Below are 22,629 nucleotides of genomic sequence, written 5' to 3'. Positions count from 1 at the left end.
ATCTAACACCAAGCTGAACTGTGGTTTAGTTCTGGGTTGTACAGCAGCAACATGACCATGTGGGGTGATCCGGAGTCCCGTGGCTGTAACCATCACTCTGGGAACACACTGGTTTGCAGTACACCATGGTTTGTCTTAGCCAGGGGTCAGCTAACTTTTTTATCACGGGGCCGGTCCACTGTCCCTCAGACCTTGTGGGGGGCCAGATTATATTTTGAAAAATAAAATAAAAAACGAACGAATTCCTGTGTCCCACAAATAACCCAGAGATGCATTTTAAATAAAAGGACACATTCTACTCATGTAAAAACACGCTGATTCCTGGACCATCCACGGGCTGGATTTAGAAGGCGATTGGGCCGGATCTGGCCCCCAGGCCTTAGTTTGCCTACCCATGGTCTTAGCACATCCCCCAAACCTGAGCTTGCGGTTTATCTTGCTTCAAGGTTCAAACTTAATGCTACGCTAAACCAGGGTCGTGCGGCAGCAGGCAGACCGTCCTTCCGGCAACCTGCTCGTTCATTTCCACTCCATAGTTTGGCTCATAGCTGTCCACTTTTCCCTTTTCTTGCGAGGAATCCTATGCAGAATATGGGAGTTTCCCTTAAAAGAAGGGAAACGTTGACAGCTATGGTTTGGCTCGGCGTCGGGTGTGAACCAGGCCTGTGTGTGTGTGTGTCTCCATTTCCTCTCTCCCTCCCCCCCACTCACATTTATTTATTCCGTTCTGTTCTTTCTTTTTGTCCCCACAGGGCTGTGCTCATCTATGCAGAGTTCCCTCAGTAACCCCTGCATTCAGTCCTCGCTTAGCAACCCCTCGCTGCAGGGCTCCCTGAGCAACCCCTCCCTCCGCTCTTCCCCCAGCAGCTCCTCCATCCCTTCCTCCATGAGCAACCAGTCCCTGCCCTCCTCCCTCAGCAACCCCTCCCTCTCGTCCTCCCTCAGCAACCCCTCCCTCCCCTCCTCGCTCGGCAGCCAATCGGGGCAGCCCAATCCCACCCTGCAGCAGCAGCCTCAGCAGCAGCAGCAGCAGCAGCCCAGCTATGGCGGCTCCCCCTCCTCCGCTTCCTCCTCCGCCCCCGCCTCCTCCTACGCCCCCCTGAACGCCTCGCCCCGCCGCAGGGTCCCCCTCAGCCCCTTGACCCTCCCAATGGGCGGAGACTCGAGAAGGCCGCACCCAAAACAGTTTTCGCCAACTATGTCACCCACATTGTCCTCCATCACGCAGGTACGCACGGGGCGCTCTCGGGCGCTCGCTTTCGGCCTCTGCCTTTTTTGAAGGATAACTTTTAATTTGTTTCTTTTCCATCGTCGTGTGTTTTTCCATCTCATCTCAGCTTCCAGGGAAAAGCACCCACCCTCCTTTTCCTTCTCAGGTGGTAATTTTCCAAAAAATGTTTTCTCAAGGCCTCGTTTATTCTAGGCTGCTTCCAGAACCTTTTCCCGGTTCCTCTGTTTTTCCCCTCTGAAAGGTTCCCAGGGGGGTCTAAGCAGGGTTGGCAGCGGAGCAACAGTGCCGGCTGCTGGGCCGTTTGGGAAGTGTTTCCCTCCTAGGCGCCGCGGCACACCTTAATGCGGCTCAAGCAACATCAGTGCCACTCAGATAAACGTCGCAGGTGGATCCGTAAATCCACACATTTTTGTTCCCATTGGCTGGAGACTGTTCAGGCCTGTGCATGTGTGCATTCTCTCCCAGTCCCTGACTTTAATGACCTCATCTCTTGCCAGTAAGGAGCAGGGCAAAGCCTCCGTCTCCCATCAACTCATTCCTCCTGGACAGTTGTGGCCATCTCTCTGGGTTTTGGAGCTGCCTTTTCCCTAGGAGATGGCACCAGCTGTTCAGTGGAGCCAATGAAGGAAGAGATTGGTTTAAAAAGACAGCCAAGGAGAATGCAGTGCTTTTGGGCAACCAGCAAGCAGCCAGTTTCCTATCCGAGAAATGTGGCAGGCCTCCGAAATGTAAAAGATTAAAAAAAAGAGGTGAAATTATTAGGACTCCCGTCCCCCAGCGCACATGCGTTAGGAACCTCCTTGCATAGCCAGTTTGCAACGAAATCAGACATTGTCCTGAGTGGTGGGGTGAATCAATATCTCTCCCCTCTCCTCACTTCACCCATCTGGATCTCTTGGCCTGCCCAGAGACTATTTGAGGGCTCCGTGTAGGACACATAAGTGCAATCCTGCAGGATCAGACCCAAACACCCATCTATTCCAGCATCCTATTCTCAGAGTGGCCAGTCAGATTCCTCCAGGAAGCCAAGAGGCAGGGCAGGAAGGCCCTCGCTGTCACTCATAAGAGCAGCTCTGCAGGATCAGGCCCCAGACTCCATCAAGTCCAGCATCCTGATCTCAGAGTGGCCAACCAGGAGCCAGACGGGGGAGGGGAGAGACTTTGGCACAGTGCCATCCATGCCCCCCTCGCACCTAGCGCAGGGCTCTGCCCTACCCTGACTTTAGAGCTATGAAATTAACAGAGATGGGGCCAGTGGGTAGCGGTGAGGGTCCCTTCCACACCCCTTAAGGCCCTTGGCCGTTGCCAGGCCTACCCAGCAGGGAAGTCGCAAACAGGACCCGGGTACCACCCTGAGTTTCTGGGTGGGGAGAATGGCAGGATGTAGAAAATGGACTGCAAAAAGCAGCAGTACCGTATTTTTCACTCTATAGGACATAGTTTTCCCCCTCCAAAAATTAAGGGGAAATGTGTGTACGTCTTATGGAGTGAATGCAGGCTCCTTGGCTTCAGCGATAGCCGCCTGAAGCCTTCGGAGCGCAGCGCAAGTTCCCGCTGCGCTCCGCAGGCTTCGGGTTCCTTTTGCTGAAGCCGGGAGAGCAAGACTCCCCCGGCTTCAGCAGAGAGGGAGAGCTGCGCAGCGCCCCTTCAGCCAAGTGGGAGGAGAAATGGAAGGGGCTCTGTTTCTCCTGCCGCTTCACTGAAGGGGCGCTGAGCAGAGAGGGGGAGAATTTATTTTTTCTTGTTCTCCCCCTCTAAAACAAGGTGCGTTCTATAGAGCGAAAAATATGGTACTTTTTACTTTGATATATGCCCACTAGATGGAGCTCTCGATCTCTCCCTTTCCTTCCTTTTCCTTCAATCAGGTCTTTTCACTAGACTCCTGAGTGGGCTGTACCATTTCAGGCTTGTGGGTAAGAGCGAACCATTTTGAACGTTCCTCTGGGTAACACAGAATTCTCTGCGTTAAAAAAATAAAAAATAAAAAAGATCTGCTCCTTCAGCCTGCTTATTCATGCAGGAATAGTTTTGCTTAGCTATAAGCCATAGCAAAACAGGAAGGGGGAAAAGGAACTGTTCAAGAGTTGAGCAACGAATTTAGTTATTAATTCCCAGGCAACAGTGCAAATAAGGAGATGTGCGCAGTAACATGGTTTTCATGATCAAACAGCAAAAAAGCATACAAACTCAGTAGGTGTGACTAAACCTCCAACAGATTTCCCCCCACAGGGATCTTTTATAAAGCAGACATAGAGTTGTATGTAATTGCCAACCTCCCCCTGTGGCAGTTTTGCAAAATACAAGAAGACATTGTGACTTATTATTATTAACCAGGAAGACGTTGAATCTTAGCTCTGTGAAGCGTTTCCTGCATGGAGCTGTGTAGTTACTACTCTTTTTAAAAACTTTTTGTGCGTGGCAAATATCTATTTTTATTAATACACGTCCAAAGATTTCCAGAAACTTGGGCCCAATACAAACCAGTAAACACACCGGGATAAAAGGAAGTGCTTTTAAAATCTAAAAAGGGTACAAAAGAAAAATAGAAGAAGAAAGGGAAAAGAGAGGGAGAGGAAAAAAGAAAAAAGGGGGAGAAAAGAAAATGAAAGTAGGATAACAAGAGCAGTGTGGTCATTTTTGAGGCAGATTCATGGAGGAGGTTTGTTGTCTGCATGGCTGCTGGTCCTGATGGCTGTGCAGGAATTGGCAGCCAGGGGAGAACTACTGTTGCACACAGCTCCTGTTTGCGGACTTCCCTTTCCCATTGGGCCGCCGTGTAAACAGGATGCTGGACTAAATGGACCCCCTTTGGCCCAACCCAGGACAGTTCGTCTTTAGAATTGCAGGGAGTGACTCTCTTTTTGCGGGAGCATCAAAAGGTTCCGTTCCCAACCTGCAGTCTGAATTGGTACAATCTGCCTTTTTTTACGGAGGGTGGAGTTCACCTCTGAACTCTCCCACCACTGAACCCTCTGCACCCCGCTGCCTCAATACTTGGCGGGGTGCAGCGACGTAGGGAAGCCCCTTCCCTCCTTCCCCCTGCGGCTGCAGACTCCCTTTTAACTGGACTGGAAACGCCTCTCTTCCCTCTCCAGGGGGTTCCGCTGGACACCAGCAAGCTGCCGGCCGACCAGAGGCTGCCCCCGTACCCCTACAGCCAGCCGGGGATGCTCCTGCCACAGAATCAGAAGTCCCTCCACCAGGCGCAAGGGCCGGCCTCTCAACAGGGGCGCCAGCCTGCCCAGCACCAGCACCAACACCAACACCAGCACCAGCAGCAACAACAGCAGCAACAGCAGCAGCAGCAGCAGCACCACTTGCAGTCCCAGTGCCCCTACCCGATGCATTACCAGTCCAATTCTATGCTGCAGAACCAGTTTGGCCAGCAGCTGGGTGACTTCGGCCTGGGCAACGTGAGTATACTTGGTGTCTCCTCTTCTCTTGCCCCACCCCCTTTTGGGTCTGGGAGTTGCATCATCATCATCATTTTTATTTATACCCTCCTGGCTGGCCTCAACCAGAGCCAGGGCTTTTTTGGCTGTGGCCCCGATCTGGTGGAACGCTCTGTCACAAGAAACTAGGGCCCTGCGGGACTTGACATCTTTCCGCAGGGCCTGCAAGACAGAGCTGTTCCACTAAGCCTTTTGCCAAGGCACAGCCTGACCCCCTCCTTTGGCAATCCTCACAGAACTCTAGCCCAATGGTTGCTATTAATTTGATTTGAACTGATTTTATAATGAAATGATTTTAGAATGTTGTGTTATTTTACTGTTGTTAGCCGCTCTGAGCCCAGCTTCGGCTGGGGAGGGTGGGATATAAATAAATTATTATTATTATTATTATTATTATTATTATTATTATTATTATTATTATTATTATCCCGCCCTCCCTGGCCAGAGCCAGACTCAGGGCAGCTAACACGAGTAAAATTACAATAAAAGCATAATTGGGGGGGGGCATTTAAAATACAAGTTAAAATGCAATTTAAAATGCAGCCTCATTATATTAAAATATTAAAAGCAATATTAAAAGCAGCTCAAAACGACTCGTAAACAGAGAAATAAGGCGGCTCCTAAAACTGCACAGCTCAAGCACTGGCAACTCCTTGATTGCAGCCAATTCATCAGGCAGCTTCTTCCTATCTTCCCATACCAAGCGGGTGAAGCGAGGGGTGGTTTTCTGGGCCTGCCTGCCTCAGGTGTGGGTGTGTGTGGGTGTGTGTGTGGGTGTGGGTGTGTGACAGCCCGTCCTCCCCACCTGCCCCATCCTGCAAAGTAGCACCGAAACCGGCCCAGGCCCACTCCAGGCTTCCTTTCCGCAGTTCGATCAATACGGCTACGTGGACAACATGAGCGGAGGCTTCGCGTTCAACAGCAACGCCTTCTCGGACGACCTGGGTGCCTTAAATTACCCGCAAGGCGACAACATGGGCTTGTCGGGCAGTGGGACCACGAACACCACCAGCAGCAGTAGCAGCAGCAGCACGCACGACCCCCACCTGCTCAACCGCCAGAACCTGAGCAACTCGAACCGCCACGGCCCCATCCCCAACATCATCCTCACAGGTAAGGGGAGAGAGTGGGGAGGAGGGAGCGAAACCCACCCCGGGGTGGGGGGGAAACATCTTGACAGGTAGCCTAATATTTTCGGGCAGGAAAAGTAAGCTCAAAGAGGCAATTGTCCGGATTCGCTGTCTGAAACAACTGCGTTTCTTGTGCAAGGCCGGCTCTGGGAACTGCAAAGGCAAAGCATAGCCATTGTGGTTATTTTAATTGATTTTAATTGATTTATTAAATTTCTGCGCCCGCCTTCATCTGAAGATCTCGTGGTGGTTCGCAAGATGAAAATGCAGGATAAAAGCACAAATAAGTAGAACAAAAGCAAAACAGGATAGCAGCGCGCGCACACACACACCCCAGACAAATTTAAAATACTGTAGGATATTGATCAGCCCAAGGCCTGGTGGAAGAGGGAACATTTTTGCTTGGCGAAATAGCATGAAGGTGCCAGACAAACCTCCCTCGGGAAAGTGTAACACCAATTATAGTAGCCTTCGATAGATGAATTTGTCTAATGATTTTATTATTTGTACCCTTCCCATCTCAGTTGCCCCAGCCCCTCTGGGCGGCTTCCAACACATATAAAACTACAGTAGAACATCAAACATTAAAAAAACTTCCCTAAACAGGGCTTCCTTCAGATGTCTTCTAAAAGTTGTTTAGTTCTTTACCTCCTTGACATCTAATGGGAGGGTGTTCCACAGAGCGGGTGCCAGTACCGAGAAGGCCCTCCGCCTGGTTCCCTGCAACTTTACTTCTCACAGGGAGGGAACCGCCAGAAGGCCCTCGGCGCTGGACCTCAGTCTGAATGATGGTGGAGACGCTCCTTCAGGTATACAGGGCCAAGGCTGCTTAGGGCTTTAAAAGCACCAACACTTTGAATTGTGCTCGGAAACATACTTGGAGTCGGTGTAGATCCTTTAGGACTGCTATTATACTGTCCCGGTGGCTGCTCCGAGTTCAGCTGCCGCATTCTGGATTAGTTGTAGTTCCTGAGTCGCCTTCAAAGGCGGCCCCACGTAGAATTCTGCAATTTAACTACCGTAGATTCCGGCGTATAAGACGACTTTTTAACCCCGGGAAATCCTCTAAAAGTTGGGGTTCTCTTATATGCCGAGTATGGGTTTGCTGGGCAGCTTCGCCAGGCGGCTTCCTCCCGGCGCGGAGCCCAACGCCCACTGCCGCTGACCACTGAAGCTGCCACGTATAAGACTGGGCATATAAGTCAAGCCCTCAAATTGGCAGCTGCCAATTGGGGGGGGGGTGTCGTCTTATACGCCCAGTTGCCTAATACGCCAAAATCTACGGTACGCACCGTGTGAGGAAGAAACTTCTCCGTGTCTGTACATCTCTTTTTGCTCTCCGATCCTTCCCTCCTCTAGGGGACTCCCCGCCGGGGATCTCCAGGGAGATTGCCACCGTCCTGGCGGGCATGCCGGGCTTTGAGATGGACTCCTCCTCCCTGGGTCTGGATGAGGACCTGAGGATCGAGCCTCTCACTTTGGACGGACTCAACATGCTGAGCGACCCCTACGCCCTGCTGACCGACCCAGCCGTCGAGGATTCTTTCCGCACCGACCGACTCCAGTGAAGGAAGGGAGAGGGCCGCAGCGCCGAGAAACGCCACCCCTGCGAGGTGGACCCTCTTGAGCCACAAAAAAACAAAAGGACGACTTTTATTTTGCTTTCCTAAACCAGAGGCGCCGGGCAAGAGGGGCCGGGGACAGAAGAGATTGTGTTTGCCCGCCCTGCCTTTCCACCCCCAACTGCAGTGTCGCCACCCCCCTCCAAGCTTAAACACCTCCTAGGGTGCTTTGGGACCGGACTTTGCAACGAGCACTTGCAATCCCAGGTTATAGGGGACCGGGGCAGGGGTCGACCCCCCCAGGGGCAGGGAAGAAGCCTCTGCACCGTTTAGAGGCGGGGGGCAGGCCACGAAAGTTTTCAGCATCCTTCCCAAAGCGGGAGAGAACGTACGCTATCTAGGTGTTAGTGTTCCAGTTCCCTTGAATCGGGGTGTTGGGGGGGGCGCTCGCATTCATGTGAATCCAAGTGTCTGCCCCCTCCCTCAAAATCAATTCCAGCCATTTCGTTTCCCCAAGTTTATTCCTGTGTATATTTCGTACCCACACCCGATAGCTATAGAGACTTTCGTAGCGTGCAGAGCATTTGGGGGGGGGTTACGTTCTCGTTTTCTCTCTCTTTTTTGGCCTAATCATGTTTTTTTTAATTTTATTTTCAAGAAAAGCAATTATGTACATAACTGCCCTTCTCTCCTGCCCCCCACCCTCTCCTCCTGAGCTGCCGTGTACATGTGGGGGAGAGGAAAAAGGGGGGCGTTTCTCTTGTAAAGCACTTGTAACTTTGCATCCTTATCTGTCGTGAGGTCTGGCTTCTGTGCTTGAGTTTGGGGCGGAGGGGGGGCTCAAAGTAGGGGGGACTGTGGTTGGGGTTCAGCCCATACCTCACCTTTCCTTCCCCTCCGCCCCCACTGTGGAAGAGATAAACCAGAGTGATTTTATTATTATTTTTTAAAATATATGTTAATTATAACAACATTCCGTCACTGGCTTTTGTGTGGTTTTCCGGGCGGCGGTTCGTCCCGCCAGATCAGGGTGGGGACTGTCCCAGCCTCGGGTCCTCTTTTTTCCAGAGCAGCTGCCCAAAGTCTGCAAGGAAGGGGCTCAGGGCGACACCAGAGGCACATTTCGCCCCCGGCGTCTGGTCTGCTTCTGACGCAAAACTTTAAGAGCCCATCCGCCCCTGGGTTTCAGAAGCCGCTTGCCACGTGGTCTCAGTGAAAGAGGAAAAACCGATGCAAAATTCTCCGGACCGGTTTCATGTGATCTTGGGCGGGATACCTGGGCACACGAATTTACTAAGGGAAGTGCTGCCTATCAGACCCATATCCCATCTAGTCCCGCATCCCTGTTCTCGCAGGGGCCTCAATGGGGCACCCAGAAGCCGAACCCGAGTGCGAAAGCAGCCTCCCCTCCTGCCATTTCCAGCTATCGGTATTCAGAAGGATACCGTCTCTGACCCAGAGGCAGCTGAGGTGGCTTGAAGCAAAACGGAATACGGCAGCTCTTGGCCGCCTCATCTTCCGCAGCCAGAGAAGAAGAAGAAGAAGTTTGGATTTGATATCCCGCTTTATCACTACCTGAAGGAGTCTCAAAGCGGCTAACATTCTCCTTTCCCTTCCTCCCCCACAACAAACACTCTGTGAGGTGAGTGGGGCTGAGAGACTTCAGAGAAGTGTGACTGGCCCAAGGTCACCCAGCAGCTGCAGGTGGAGGAGCGGAGACGCGAACCCGGTTCCCCAGATTACGAGACTACCACTCTTAACCAGGGGGCAGCAGTGGGCTCCTCAGAGGCCGGATCTACTGCCTGGGGCAGGGGTTTGCAACCTTTAAGACAAAAAGAGCCACTTGGACCCGTTTCCGAAGGAAAAAAAACCTGGGAGCCGCAAAACCATTGCGACATTTAAAACAAATATATCTCTGGAGCCGCGATCTGACAGCGGGCGGGAAGGTGACGTCGGGACGGTGCGTGACTAACGCACGCACCGCCCCCATGCGACGTCACAGCCAGTACAGCGCCCGCCACAGTGGGGAGTGTCGGGGCGCACATTGCGCCTCCTCCCCTCGCTAGTATCCGCCCCGGAGCCGCGGCAAAGGTGTAAAAGAGCCACATGCGGCTCCAGAGCCGCGGGTTGCAGACCCCTGGCCTGGGGCGACTGCCGCACCTTGCCTCATGGGTGCGCTGGCTCTGCTCTGACCGTGGAGGTAGCTAGTAGCCATTCCTAGCCATATCCTCCAAGAATTTGCCCAGTCTTCTAAAAACATCTAAGTTCATGCCCGTTATTGGCATTTATGGAGTGAATTCCATAGTTAAAACAGCAGCACAGAGCTTTCAGCGACTCCTCTGCCCTTGATTTTAGCGTGCAGCTGTTCAGTTGGCCAACTAGATACCCCAATGCGAACCCAAACACAATGGCAACTCTTCCCACTTGCGACTCTGGCGCCGATTCTGGAGGGAGAACATCCTGGCTAGTGGTCACCGATCGCCTTATTCCTCCCCGAATTTTGCATTGGCCAAGAGCCTTATTTGTCCATGGTTTAGCTATTTGAAGCAAGATCGTTTGCATGGAAACAAAGGGCCCATAACTTTCCAGAAGCAAGACTAGGTAGTAACAAGCTTTGGAGTAAGCTAAGGTGTAGCTGGTTGGGCTCCTTGCTACCCTGTTCCCTTTCGGCCTCTTCCAGTTTCTGAGCATTGCTTGGCTTAAATTTTGATACGGAGTCTTCCCTGAAAGGCCTGTAAAAGATTTGCATGCCCTCCAACATTCCTCGGATGAAAATTCCTATGATCACGTGAGGACTGTCAGAGGAGCTGCTTAATTGCACCAGCACTCAGGAATCCTGAGCTGATCAGGCCGTATCCTGCGTTGTAACCACGTTAACTTGCTCCTTCATGCCTTTGCACTCAAGGTCTAGCTTCCCATTCAGTGGATAAATAGCAGAAAGCTCCACATGTGAGATCCAGACTTTTTTTGGTAAGACTACAAAACTTGTGAGTGACGGCTGCCTGGAGAATTATACAGCCAGAGTGCCACCTGGTGGTGCCACAAAATTAAGTACACCTGCAAAATCTCCCTCCACCCCATTGTGCTGACCTTACCTGGCAGGTGAGAGTCTGAGTGCACTTTTAACTAGGTGAGTAAGGGGTCAGTCCCATGAGTGGTACTCATTGAGGACAAGAGCTCTGACATACATGGTCCACTTGGTCCATTTCCCCCCAAAATAATAGTAATAAATGTTATTTATACCCCGCCCTCCCCAGCCAAGACCGGGTTCAGGGTGGCTAACACCAGGTATAAAAACAATTGATTAAAATACAACTTCAAAACAAGATTAAGTACAACATTAAAATTCACCCACATTTCAGTAGAAACTCAAATCAAAAACTTTTTGGGGATGAAAATGTCAAATCTTCACCAAGGCCAACTATCCAGCCTGGTCCTACGTGGGCCAGAAAAAAGCCAGGGAAGTCCCCAAATAGGAGTTCCATCACAGAAGGAGAAAGGGAAAAGGAAAGAGAGGGAGGGAGGGGATCACGTTGATTCCAAGCCAAAGGCCAGGCAGAACAACTGTGTCTTACAGGCCCTGCAGAAAGAAATCAGATGCTGCAGCCAAAGCCCAACCAGATTCCCCTGGAAAGCTCAGAACAGTGGTGGACTGACATTTTTGGGTCCCCAAAGGTCGAACTGCTAAGAGGGCCCCTTCTCAACCACAAACGGGATCTGGGTAACCACTGCTTTCTTTGCCACATCTGCACTACTGACTCTCAAACTTGGGGGTTCTTGAAATACTGCAAAAGATAAATTGTGTGCCTCAAATTGTGTCTACTAGACCGCAAAACGCTAAGCAGCATGGACTAAATTTGCTTCTGGGGTCTTTGGGGGATGAGGCACTCTGAAGCTTAAACATCATTAGTTTCGTAGTAGATCTGCTCCTGGCTCAGCAGCAGAGCAGGGAGGCAATAGCGCTCCCTGCTGTCGCCCTCCGGCAATTGCCACTGTGTTGAGAGATAAGAGACTGAATCTGGGGCCTCTGCTTAGCTTCAGAAGGCAGGGTGGTGTGTCGCAAGCTGCTGTTGAAAAGGATCTATACCCAGGAAGGGAACCAGGTCAGTAGCAGAGAGCACCTGCTGTCCATACCGAAGGTCAAAGGTTAAATCTCTGGCGTCTCAGGGTAGAAATGGGAATGCCCCTGTCTAAAACACTTTAGAGCTGTTGCTGGACAATGTGGACAAGACTGAACCAGATCGGCCCAGCAGTCTGGGCTGGCTCCATGTTCTGTGTCGTCCCCCACCCAAAAGGGCTTTCAGAATCCCACCCAGCAGATTTATTCTTGATGGTGTCCTTTAAAGGGGCTTCTGGTCAATGGTTGGGGTGTGTGTGAGACTAGGGGGTACGAACCCCTGCTCCCCAATCCGACTTACCCCTTTGCCCATTCCCCACCCCTGACCAAACCCTTCTCCCTTTACAACTCGCCCTCTCTTCCTACTCCCAAATCCTTTTTGCTTGCTTCTTTAGCCCCTTCATCTATTTATTGATATTTTTAACATGCACACTGCTTTTGTGGAACAAAGGTTTGGTTTCTGTTCAGCGCTATTGTGTGAATCCTTTCTTTTTAATCGCAAAACATGCTGCTGCAATGGTGTTGACTATGGATCTTCCAAGGTTCCCTATTTCCCAGGGTCCACAGTCCCAGATTTACAGAAGCCGTTCCGGTTTCTGATTTGATCCTGGAATGTCCTATTTTCCCTTAGGACATCCCTATTTCCATCGGAGAAATGTTGGAGGGTATGGAGTTCTCTAACCCCATAGCCATCTAAAGGCAGCCCTGTATAGGGAAGGTTTTCTTTTAATGTTTTGTGTACAGTGGTACCTCGGGTTACATACGCTTTGGGTTACATACGCTTCAGGTTACAGACTCTGCTAACCCAGAAATAGTGCTTCAGGTTAAGAACTTTGCTTCAGGATGAGAACAGAAATCGTGCTCCGGCGGCACAGCGGCAGCAGGAGGCCCCATTAGCTAAAGTGGTGCTTCAGGTTAAGAACAGTTTCAGGTTAAGAACGGACCTCCGGAACAAATTAAGTACTTAACCCGAGGTAGCACTGTATGTTGGAATCCGCCCAGAGTGGCTGGGGCAACCCAGTCAGATGGGCAGGGTATAAATAGAAGATGATGATGATGACGATGATGATTACGATAATAGAAGGTGCTTAATTTCATCTGGAAAATGTGGGTGTGTGTGACTAGAGCGCCAATGCTGAAGATGAGAAGAGGCCTGGCGATAGGTCTCAGCCACATCTTCAGGTAGGTATGAGAATTGTTGCTGGCCTGAAACTCTGGACAGCTTCTGCCAGCCTGGACCACCTTGTGAATATAGGATCCCCCCGGAACCCATTGTTTGTAAAAATGGCAGCCATTTTGACTTAGGCCACTCCTCTCTCCAACAGCCATTTTGTGACTGACACTCATAGCACTTCCCTCAAAAATCCAGATATGCCCGCTGTTCTAAAAATATCGGTGACGCTGCTTTTAGGCCACATTCGCACCATACATTTAAAGCACAACTTCCAACAGTCATGGCTTCCCCCAAAAGGATTCTGGGAGCTGTTGTTAGTCAGGGGTCCCGAGACCCGTTATTCCCCTTACAGAGAGAGAGTGTGTTGTTTAGCAATCAATACCTCTTTCTCATGAAATTCTGGGAAATGTAGCTCTGTGAGGGCAAAGCATAGTCAAAACACTCTGTGAAATTATGGGTGGGAATGCCCGTCTCTCCCCCCCCAAACCGGTCCCCTTTTAATTTCAGTTTTTTCCCTTTCCTTTATTGCCAAGCACATAAAGCTGAATGCATAGGACTTGTGAGTTACCTGTTCACACACCATGGGGTCTCTTTGGTAAAAGTCACGGGATGCGGAGCCAAACTCTACAAAACTTAAATTTTATTGGACGTGAAACCGCCTACAGAGGTATAATCCCGAACCACAAAACCTCAACCCACCAGGGTGTTACATTTACGAACTCAAAGCTTCGTTGTAAATCATTGCCAGGGCACCCAGGAAAGTGACGTATTCCTGGAAGTTGACCACTTGGTCCCCATTGCGGTCCAGATCTTTCATTAATGCCTGTATCTCTGAGTCTTGCAGTTTCTGGAATAGACAATGAAATCACGAATTTAGAATGCTCAGTGGAACAAGGCCTTTGCTTTCCGTTTCAACATTTGAGGCGATTTTCTGGGAAACTTGTGGGGGGAGGCAAGGTTTAGTATGAATAATAGGTGGGGGAAAGCGATGGGAGATGCTGTTGGTGACACCTCGCTCCTCCTTTAATTCTGTCTGAGTCTCGCTCTGCACACGCACACACGTTCTTTATATCCTCCTTTTGGGATTAAGACCACGCCCTGGCACCTGACTGTCTCCTACACTTTCTCATTTCCTGATGCCATCGCGCGACAGATTCGTCTACGTGGCTTCCTGATCATTTGATGGAATTGTAACTGAAAAGCTCCTTTCTGGAGGCTTTAGCCCAAAGCGAAAGACTCCTGGGTCATGAAGGGACTGCTTCACCCCTTCCCACCCGTTCCTATCCCCCTGCTCTCTCTCTCCATCCACCCAGATGCTTCTCCACTTGTGAGGAAAGGTCTAGGGTGGGTGGGTGGGTGGGTGTCCTTCTGTATCTGAGACCACATAACACCAGTCTTGAAAGACCTACATTGGCTCCCAGTACGTTTCTGAGCACAATTCAAAGTGTTGGTGTTGACCTTTAAAGCCCTAAACGGCCTTGGTCCAGTATATCTGAAGGAGCGTCTCCACCCCCATCGTTCAGCCCGGACACTGAGGTCCAGCGCCAAGGGCCTTCTGGCGGTTCCCTCATTGCGAGAAGCAAAGCTACAGGGAACCAGGCAGAGGGCCTTCTCGGTGGTGGCGCCTGCCCTGTGGAACGCCCTCCCACCAGATTTCAAAGAGAACAACAGCTACCTGACATTCAGAAGACATCTTAAGGCAGCCCTGTTCAGGGAAGTTTTTAACGTGTGACATCTTAGTGTATTTTTGGTCTTTGTGGAGGCTGCCCAGAGTGGCTGGGGAGGCCCAGCCAGATGGGCGGGGTACAAATAATAAATTATTATTATTATTATTATCATTTCCCCCTCTGGGAGAAAAGCAACTGGGGCAAGCCGTTTTGAGTCAGTGGGGATATAGGTCATATGGCTTAATCTACCCCACCATGGTCACATTGCAGAGCTTTTTATTTGGCGGGGGGAAGAGAGAGCGAGAGACAGGATGTGTCCCTGTGTAGCCCCAGCTTCCTTTGTCCTCAAATAGGAACTCTGAGCATATTTGGTCCTTTCCCCCATCCTCACCGGTCCAATGGTGAGCTCCTTCTGGATCAGCTCCTTCAATTCCTTCTTGCTTAGGGTGTTCTTATCGCCATCCTTGCCGGCGTATTTGTGGAAGGTGACAACCAGCAGGCCGATAGCTTGGTCAAGAGGTGCTGCCATGGCGAGAGATCTGAAAAAGGGGCAAGACAAAATGCGGGAGAGTTCAAGAGGCTGTACGGATTGGGAGGGGAAAGCCGGCCTTCCAAAGCTTTCCTGCTGCCTACCTCTCTTAACGCAAAGGGACGCGGGTGGCGCTGTGGGTTAAACCACAGAGCCTAGGACTTGCCAATCAGAAGGTCGGCGGTTCGAATCCCCGCGACGGGGTGAGCTCCCGTTGCTCAGTCCCTGCTCCTGCCAACCTAGCAGTTCGAAAGCACTCAAAGTGCAAGTAGATAAATAGGTACCACTCCGGCAGGAAGGTAAACGCCGTTTCCGTGCGCTGCTCTGGTTCGCCAGAAGCGGCTTAGTCATGCTGGCCACATGACCCGGAAGCTGTACGCCGGCTCCCTCGGCCAATAAAGCGAGATGAGCGCCGCAACCCCAGAGTTGGCCACGACTGGACCTAATGGTCAGGGGTCCCTTTACCTTTACCTCTCTAATGCATTTACTTTATTTTTATTTAATAAAAATCCCATAAGCATCACTGCATCTGCGTGAGCGGCAGAGAACAAGTTTAAAGAGCTGCAGGCACAGGTTTGAGTTGCACTTGTTAATGTAAAACAGGGCTGGGGAACGTTTCTTCAGCCTGAGGGCCAAACAGCCTTCCGGGGGCCACAGGCAAAAGTGGCTGATGTGACAAATGTGGATTTTGCCCTTGTACACTAGGCAACTTTCTCTGTACACTACCCTCCATCCAGGCTAGGAAGAAGCCTCTGTTGGTCTTCTAAGCCAGGCAGAAACAAGGAACGTGGAAATAAGGTCTGGCAAGGGGTATGGCTCAGGAGAAAGAGAGGGTCCCAAGGGCCAGACAGAGAAGCTGTAGGCCCACATTTAGTTCCTGGGCCTGAGGTTCACTACCCATATTCCTTTTCTTTTTAAAAGTTGGGTCCAGTTTTTGTTTTGACTGCAACAAAGAAAATATTTAGATGAAGGGGGTCAGTCTGGTAGCACCACATTCACTGCAAAAATAAGGCAATTGCTTTCCCCAAGGCAATTGCTGGGGGGGGGGGGGACTTGTTCTACAAGCTTGCAATGTGGTTTGGTTTAAACCCGGAACGGTATGCATGTAGGGTGGCTATTGGCTAGCATCTGTGATGTCACCTGGTTGCCTCTCCTCACAATCTGGGGGAGAGTTTCCCAATGCTTTTAGGATGCTTAAAAAAAAGGATTAGTATAATGTATCGCTTTATAATACTTTTTTTAAAAAATAAAACGTTAGCCCATCTGAAACAAGAGGTGAAGGAAGGACTTGTAGCTCAGTGATAAGAGCGTCTGCTTTTTATGCACAAGATCCAGGGTTCAATATCCAGCTAGACTGGGGGAGACCTTTGTCTGAATCTCTGGAGAGCCGCTGCCAATGGTTTGACTCAACAAAACAGCTTCCTATGTTCCGGGGGGCAGAGGCCAGGCAGGCTTACGACTGAGCTATGATTTGTCTTGCAACTAGGCCCACTCGCCCATTGTGATATCTTTTCTTGGCATGGCTTGGTGCCAGGAGACAGAGTGGCCTTGTGGCACTCTCTCATCCCAGCTGATCACAGGGTGCGGTCTCTTAATCCTGGGAAGGAACATGCCCGTAGGGTTAAGGACCAGAAGTCTTAGCAGTCACAGCAAGAGGTATTATTTTAGGCTTAATGCTTCTCATGTGCTGCAAGCTGAGTGATGAAAGGAAGAGAATACTCTCTCGTCCCAACCCACATCAAGGGAGCCACTCTCTCACTGAGCTGCCTGCGGGCCTTCCCCTAAAAATAAAGTAAGATTCCAGTCCTCATGGTTCCGGATTAATAATAATATATAATAATAATTTATTATTTATACCCCGCCCGTCTGGCTGGGCTTCCCCAGCCACTCTGGGCGGCTTCCCCCAAAAAAATAAAAATTAAAATACTGTACTACATCAAACATTAAAAGCTTCCCTAAACAGGGCCGTCTTCAGATGTCTTCTAAAAGTCTGGTAGTTGTTGTTCTCTTTGACATCTGGTGGGAGGGCATTCCACAGGGCGGGTGCCACTACCGAGAAGGCCCTCTGCCTGGTTCCCTGTACCTTGGCTTCTCGCAGTGAGGGAACTGCCAGAAGGCCCTCGGTGCTGGACCTCAATGTCCGGGCAGAACGATGGGGGTGGAGACGCTCCTTCAGATATACTGGACCGAGTATATCTCGGATTAAGGTCTGACTTAATTGGGAACAGAGGAAGCTGGTGTATATTGAGTCAGAGCAGTGGTCCATCTAACTCACTACTGTCTACACTGACCGGCAGCAGCTCGTCAGAATTTCAGGCAGGGTTCTCTCCAAGTCAGGGATTGAACCTACAAGGCGCTGTGCTGCAAAAAGTACGATAGGCAGCCGCAGCAGTTTCAAGATCCAGTTCCGCAAGTTCTCATTTTTGCACAATCTTAAGAAAGAATCAACAACCCACCCTGAATCCGTCATGGTTTACGAGAACAGCAGTGGTTTCTAGATGGGGGTTTTTAAGGTGGTGGTGATCTTATCTGGCCTCTTTGGAGAGAGTGAGAAAGCATACAGGGTGTTCTTGGTGTGCGGAAAAAGATCACCTTATCTACAGGTGTGACAGCAAACAGAAGGGGCACGGAGGCAGCGCATCAAATCCGTACGGGGTCTCTGCCATGGAAGCATATTCACCCAGTGCTTTTCCAGCTGCACTGGCTCCCGGTGGAGTACAGGGTCAAATTTAAGGTGCTGGTTTTGACCTTTAAAGCCCTCCCCAGCCTAGGACCCTCGTACCTACGGGACCGCCTCTCCTGGTATGCCCCACGGAGGACCTTAAGGTCCATAAATAGCAACACCCTAGTGGTCCCGGGCCCTAAGGAAGTCAAATTAGCCTCAACCAGAGCCAGGGCCTTTTCAGCCCTGGCTCCGGCTTAGTGGAACGCTCTGTCTCATGACCCTGCAGGATCTGATTTCTTTCCGCAGGGCCGGTAAGACAGAGTTGTTCCACCTGGCCTTTGGCTTGGAGTCAATTTGATTCCCTCCCCCTCTTTCTTTTCTTCCTTTCTCCTCCTGTGATGAGGCCGCATTTTAATGTTTTAATGTTGTATTTTAATCTTGTTTTTCAAGTTGTATTCATTCAACTTGTTTTTATGATTGGTTGTTAGCCGCCCTGGGTCCGGCCTTGGCTGGGGAGGGCGGGGTATAAATAAAAAATATTATTATTATTGCTCCCTTTGTCTGCGGTTTGTGGCATCCCCAGCACCATCACCTGGGAGGGCCCCCGTCCCCCCAACGCAGTAGCAAATGAAAGCCACGCGAGGCCGATGACATGTGCGCAACAGCCAGATTTGTGGAGAGAGGGAGAGCAAGGTCCAGCCACGCCCTACAGGTGTGCTGTCTCACCCTTGAGCAAATTGCATAGGGACCAGTTGCCTGGGGAAATGAGGGCATTGGGGAGCAACCTGGCGCCCTACGAACTACAGCTCCCATCAGCCTCGGCTGGCACAAGAAGTGGCCAAGGCTGATGGGAGTTGTGGTCCAACCACTAACCTTTGGGCCCTTCAGAATGCTGTTGGACTACAACTCTCATCACCTTCGGCCATTGGCTGATGGGAGCTGTAGTTGTCCCATAAGTCACAGATGCTCCCGTCCCTGTTCTAAAGGATGGCACATAATCACACCCATCGAAAACACTCTTATTCCACTTATTCCGTGGCTCCCCCCCCCCGGCACCCTGGGAAAATTATTATCATTAATATCATCGTTATTAATTTGTACACCACCCATCGGACTGGGTTTCCCCAACCACTCTGGGCAGCTTCCAACATATATAAAAACGTAATAAAATATTAAACATTTAAAAAGAAACTTCCCAATACAGGATTGCCTTCGTAATAAAAGGTTGAACAGGGCTGTTTTCATGGAACTTTCAGCTCCCTGAAAGAACTACAGTTTACAGCATGGGTAGGCAAACTAAGGCCCGGGGGCCGGATCCGGCCCAATCGTCTTCTAAATCTGGCCCGTGGACAGTCCGGGAATCAGCATGTTTTTACATGAGTAGGATATGTCCTTTTATTTAAAATGCATCTCTCGGTTATTTGTGGGACCTGCCTGGCATTTTTTACATGAGTAGAATGTGTGTTTTTATTAAAAATACATCTCTGGGTTATTTGTGGGGCATAGGAATTCGTTCATTATTTTTTCCCCAAAATATAGTCTGCCCCCCCCACAAGGTCTGAGGGATAGTGGACCGGCCCCCTGCTGAAAAAATTTGCTGACCCTTGGTTTACAGGATGCTTGGAGGGAAGTTAAAAGGGCGTGGCAGTTAAAAGCGGCATGAGAGGGCTTTAAATGTAGGATGTAAACGCTCTATGTACTAATAAAGTAGCAACGAAATTACTGGGACTCTGTGTGCATTATCACGCCTCCCCACCAGAGGCCAGGAGGGCGTGTGGCGCAGGGTTGCTGCGCAAAGTTTGCAAGCGGCACAAGCTAAGCAAGCGGGGGGGGGGGGGGAAGAGCAGTGGGTGCGTGTGATGCCCCACCCTTGGGCAATTCCCTATTTCCATCACCCAATACCCCCCCTCTCCCCAAACATCCTTCCTTTTTCCTGCGCTCTTGCAGCACAGCTTCATGCGTCGGGCTCCAAACTGTCCCGGTTTGGATTTGGGCGCCTCCTAGTTTTCGAGAGGGTTGCAAAATTCCTCGGGTGGGGAGCGCAACGCCCACCCGCTCCCTCCCGGCAGCCGTGGAAAAACCCCACATGGCAAAGGCTTGGGGTGTGTGGAAGCACAACTTGTCCAATGGGAGTAAAGCCGAGGGAATGTAAGTTTCCATTTGCAAGGGAGCGGCTCCCTGAGCGCAAAAGAGCGACGCGCTCGCTGCCGTAGTTCGGCGGCCAGAGGACAAGCGCTCTGCGTATGCCCAGAGGCACCGCCTTTATTGCAGCTTAAATCTCAAACCGGCGAGTGGGGCAGAGGAGAGAGAGAGAGAGGGGCGTTGAATTCAAGAGCTGTGCTAACTCCGGATTTCCCGTTTGCATTTTGGCTTCTGGTTAAGTCGCTTTCAAACTTTCTGCACGAGAGAGAGAGAGTGTCTGAAAGCGACTTAACCAGAAGCCAAAATGCTAACGGAAAATCCGGAGTTAGCACAGCTCTTGAATTCAACGCCTCTCTCTCTCTCTTGCAGAAAGTGACGCCTAAATGAGAAGAGTAGAAGTAATGAAAAGGTTTTTAAGAAAGTGGTTTAAAACGAAAGGGCATCCAATATTTGAATGGAGGAGGAACATCATTAAATAAACCATTCCACCCTTAACTTGGGAGGGTGACCCCCTGATCTCAAAGGGACGAAATACCGTTAAATAAATAACAATATCAATATATAATGAATTGCACGTTTAACTTGGGAGGGTGCCCTACTAAATACAATGGGACTTAACTTCTGTGTGGGCCCTGGTAAGCGTTACGCTGCCATCCTATGCGGTCTTACTTCCGAGGAGACCCGTATAGGCTCGCGCTCCTAAGCTGCTCTCCTGCACTTACTTAGCGGTATACAAACCTCGTTGAACTCAAGGGGGCTTACTTCCGAGTAGACCTATCGGATCTCCCTGTTAAGAACGAGGGAGGGGAGGGCGAGGCAAAAGGATCTTTCTGATAGGGCAGAAAGGATATTAAAAGGTTCGACTTTTTTCCCAAACTATTCCTAGGTTAGTGGGGAGGAAACCACATCTCTGAAATGGTCTCTCGACTGTCCCTAAGGAGGAAAAAAGAACAGGGGAACTAGGAATGAGGAGGGAGGGGCACATCTGGAGCGAAAAAGCTACACATCTGGCGCACTGGAGCGGGGAAATCTTCTGCAAAAGCTCAGGAGATGATGGAAACGAAATGGAGGAGCCGTGGATGGGAGGAGCAGAATTCAAGACTTACCAGAAGCGAGATGGTCCGGTGCTGAGTGGCAGGAAGCGATGGGGAAAGTGGTAGCCCACAGCTGGCGCAGCCTGGACTTAATAGGCAGAGGCGGAGTCCAGGCTGTCCCAGGAGGCAGCTGATTGGATCCAAAGAGGAACAACGCCCCCCCCTTACCCCAAAACTTTCTGTGTATTACAAACTCCACCTTTATTTGCTGTATTAACTCTTTCCCAGGTTCCAGAACTCTCCAACACTTCTCAGGTGCAGAGAGAGAGTGGGGAGGGAAGAGAGACCTTTCCCCTAATTCCACCCAGAGGGCTAGAAACTTTCACAGACTTTCTCTCTTTGCTCTGTGCCTCGGTTTCCCTTTCAAGGTGAGCTTCCTTCTTTCCCTTCCATCCACCCACCCACCTCTCTTTCTCTCTTCTTTTTCCTCCCTGCCTCAGTTTCCCCTCCAGGTGTTCGTTCGGTCCTGCGTTTGCTCTTGTGCCTCAGTTTCCCCTCCGTGTCTGTCTGTCCGTCCTTCAAATCAAACTGGGATTTGACGGGCCCTTAAACACACAGCCGGGTCCCCCGATCATTTTCAAAGAACGTGTGTGTATACATACATATACAGTGGCGCCTCGGGTTACATACGCTTCAGGTTACAGACGCTTCAGGTTACAGACACTGCTAACCCAGAAATAGTGCTTCAGGTTAAGAACTTTGCTTCAGGATGAGAACAGAAATCATGCTCTGGCGGCGCGGCAGCAGCAGGAGGCCCCATTAGCTAAAGTGGTGCTTCAGGTTAAGAACAGTTTCAGGTTAAGAATGGACCTCCGGAACGAATTAAGTTCTTAACCTGAGGTACCACTGTACCTTTTCAAAGCATGGCAACAGGCAAAGACTTACAGCAAGACTCACTGCCCCATCACCCACATCCTCATATTTACAGAATACCCTCTGCCTGCTTCCTACAAAACCAGTTGTACCAGTTCCTTTAAGCGCGATAAATGAGTGTTTGGCCTTGCCAAGGAGATCTGCTTGGACGTCTCATTTTCACACAAGGGGCCATCTTCCCTTCTGAGTAACCGGCCAGTGGTTGGTGGGGCTGGAAGCAGAAATAACGAATATATGCATGCAACTTTTCTATTGTTGGGAACTGTAGTTTGCCAAAGGGTCTCCAACCAGCTCTCAGCACCCTGAACGAACTACAGTGCTACCCTGTTACCTAGTCCCTGTTCCCCGCCCTTGTTGACACACAGACCTCTCGCTCTCCCTAGCTAGCAACGTTCCTCAGATTCTACCATACTTTCTCTCTGGGCTTTCACATATAGGACAGGGTGTGTGTGGAATGAAAGGATACCGGTTTGCATGCGAGTCGATTCGCTAACATGCACATACTGGTGCCAATTTTAAAATGATTACTGTAATTTAAACAGGAATCCGGGATGTGTCAGCCTTGTGGAGAAGACAGTGACTGGGTGATGTGGGTGCCTGTTCAGTCTGCCGCACGGGTGTTCGGTTACCGGCAGACGGGCTGTTTCATCGCTTCTCCCTTTTGGAGTTCCTTATCCTTAAGCTAGATCAGGTACGGCCGTTCAAATGGAGCTGGAATGGACCAAAGCGGCCCTCCAGCTTCTCTGCCTGGCCCTCGGAATTCTCTCCAGCCACACCCACCTTCTCCAGGCCACGCTCCCTCACTGCCCTTGCTAGACACGCTCCTTGAGTGTTTTTGCCTGGCAGGAACGTGTCTTGGCTCTCTGGTAATGTCTCAATACTTCCCTGATTGGAGGGATAAATTTGTGTGTGTGTGTGTGTGTGTGTGAGAGAGAGAGAGAGAGAGAGAGAGAGAGAGAGAGAGCTAGCTTACTGTACAAAGATAAAGTTGAC

General features: G+C 50.5%; 2 protein-coding genes and 2 long non-coding RNA genes across 4 annotated transcripts in view; 2 read left to right on the top strand and 2 right to left on the bottom strand.

Moving 5' to 3' along the window:
• The window catches only part of CRTC2 (CREB regulated transcription coactivator 2), a 38,360-nt gene extending 30,012 nt beyond the window's left edge, over window positions 1-8,348 (top strand). The window contains exons 11-14 of the mRNA XM_083477049.1: window positions 753-1,228; window positions 4,327-4,644; window positions 5,553-5,796; window positions 7,173-8,348. Coding sequence (XP_083333175.1) covers window positions 753-1,228; window positions 4,327-4,644; window positions 5,553-5,796; window positions 7,173-7,381 — 1,247 coding nt within the window. The 3' untranslated portion in view covers window positions 7,382-8,348. The remainder of the gene's footprint in view (window positions 1-752; window positions 1,229-4,326; window positions 4,645-5,552; window positions 5,797-7,172) is intronic.
• Window positions 7,465-10,551, bottom strand: LOC310694436. Its single transcript, XR_014519701.1, has 2 exons — window positions 9,518-10,551; window positions 7,465-9,177 (listed from the first exon to the last, which is right to left on the bottom strand). It is a non-coding gene; the product is annotated as an uncharacterized lncRNA (long non-coding RNA).
• Window positions 10,552-13,291: 2,740 nt separating this feature from the next.
• Window positions 13,292-20,917, bottom strand: S100A6 (S100 calcium binding protein A6). The gene is made up of 3 exons (XM_083477471.1): window positions 20,776-20,917; window positions 14,725-14,872; window positions 13,292-13,513 (listed from the first exon to the last, which is right to left on the bottom strand). Exons 2-3 carry the CDS (start codon window positions 14,860-14,862, stop codon window positions 13,379-13,381), a joined length of 273 nt encoding a protein of 90 aa, XP_083333597.1. The 5' UTR covers window positions 14,863-14,872; window positions 20,776-20,917; the 3' UTR covers window positions 13,292-13,378.
• Window positions 19,105-19,929, top strand: LOC310694393. The gene is made up of 2 exons (XR_014519654.1): window positions 19,105-19,203; window positions 19,236-19,929. It is a non-coding gene; the product is annotated as an uncharacterized lncRNA (long non-coding RNA).
• Window positions 20,918-22,629: the final 1,712 nt, after the last annotated feature.

Source organism: Podarcis liolepis (genome assembly GCF_965112155.1).
Source record: "Podarcis liolepis genome assembly, chromosome: 15".
NCBI lineage: Eukaryota > Metazoa > Chordata > Lepidosauria > Squamata > Lacertidae > Podarcis > Podarcis liolepis.
This window is presented reverse-complemented; position numbering and strand designations above follow the sequence as displayed.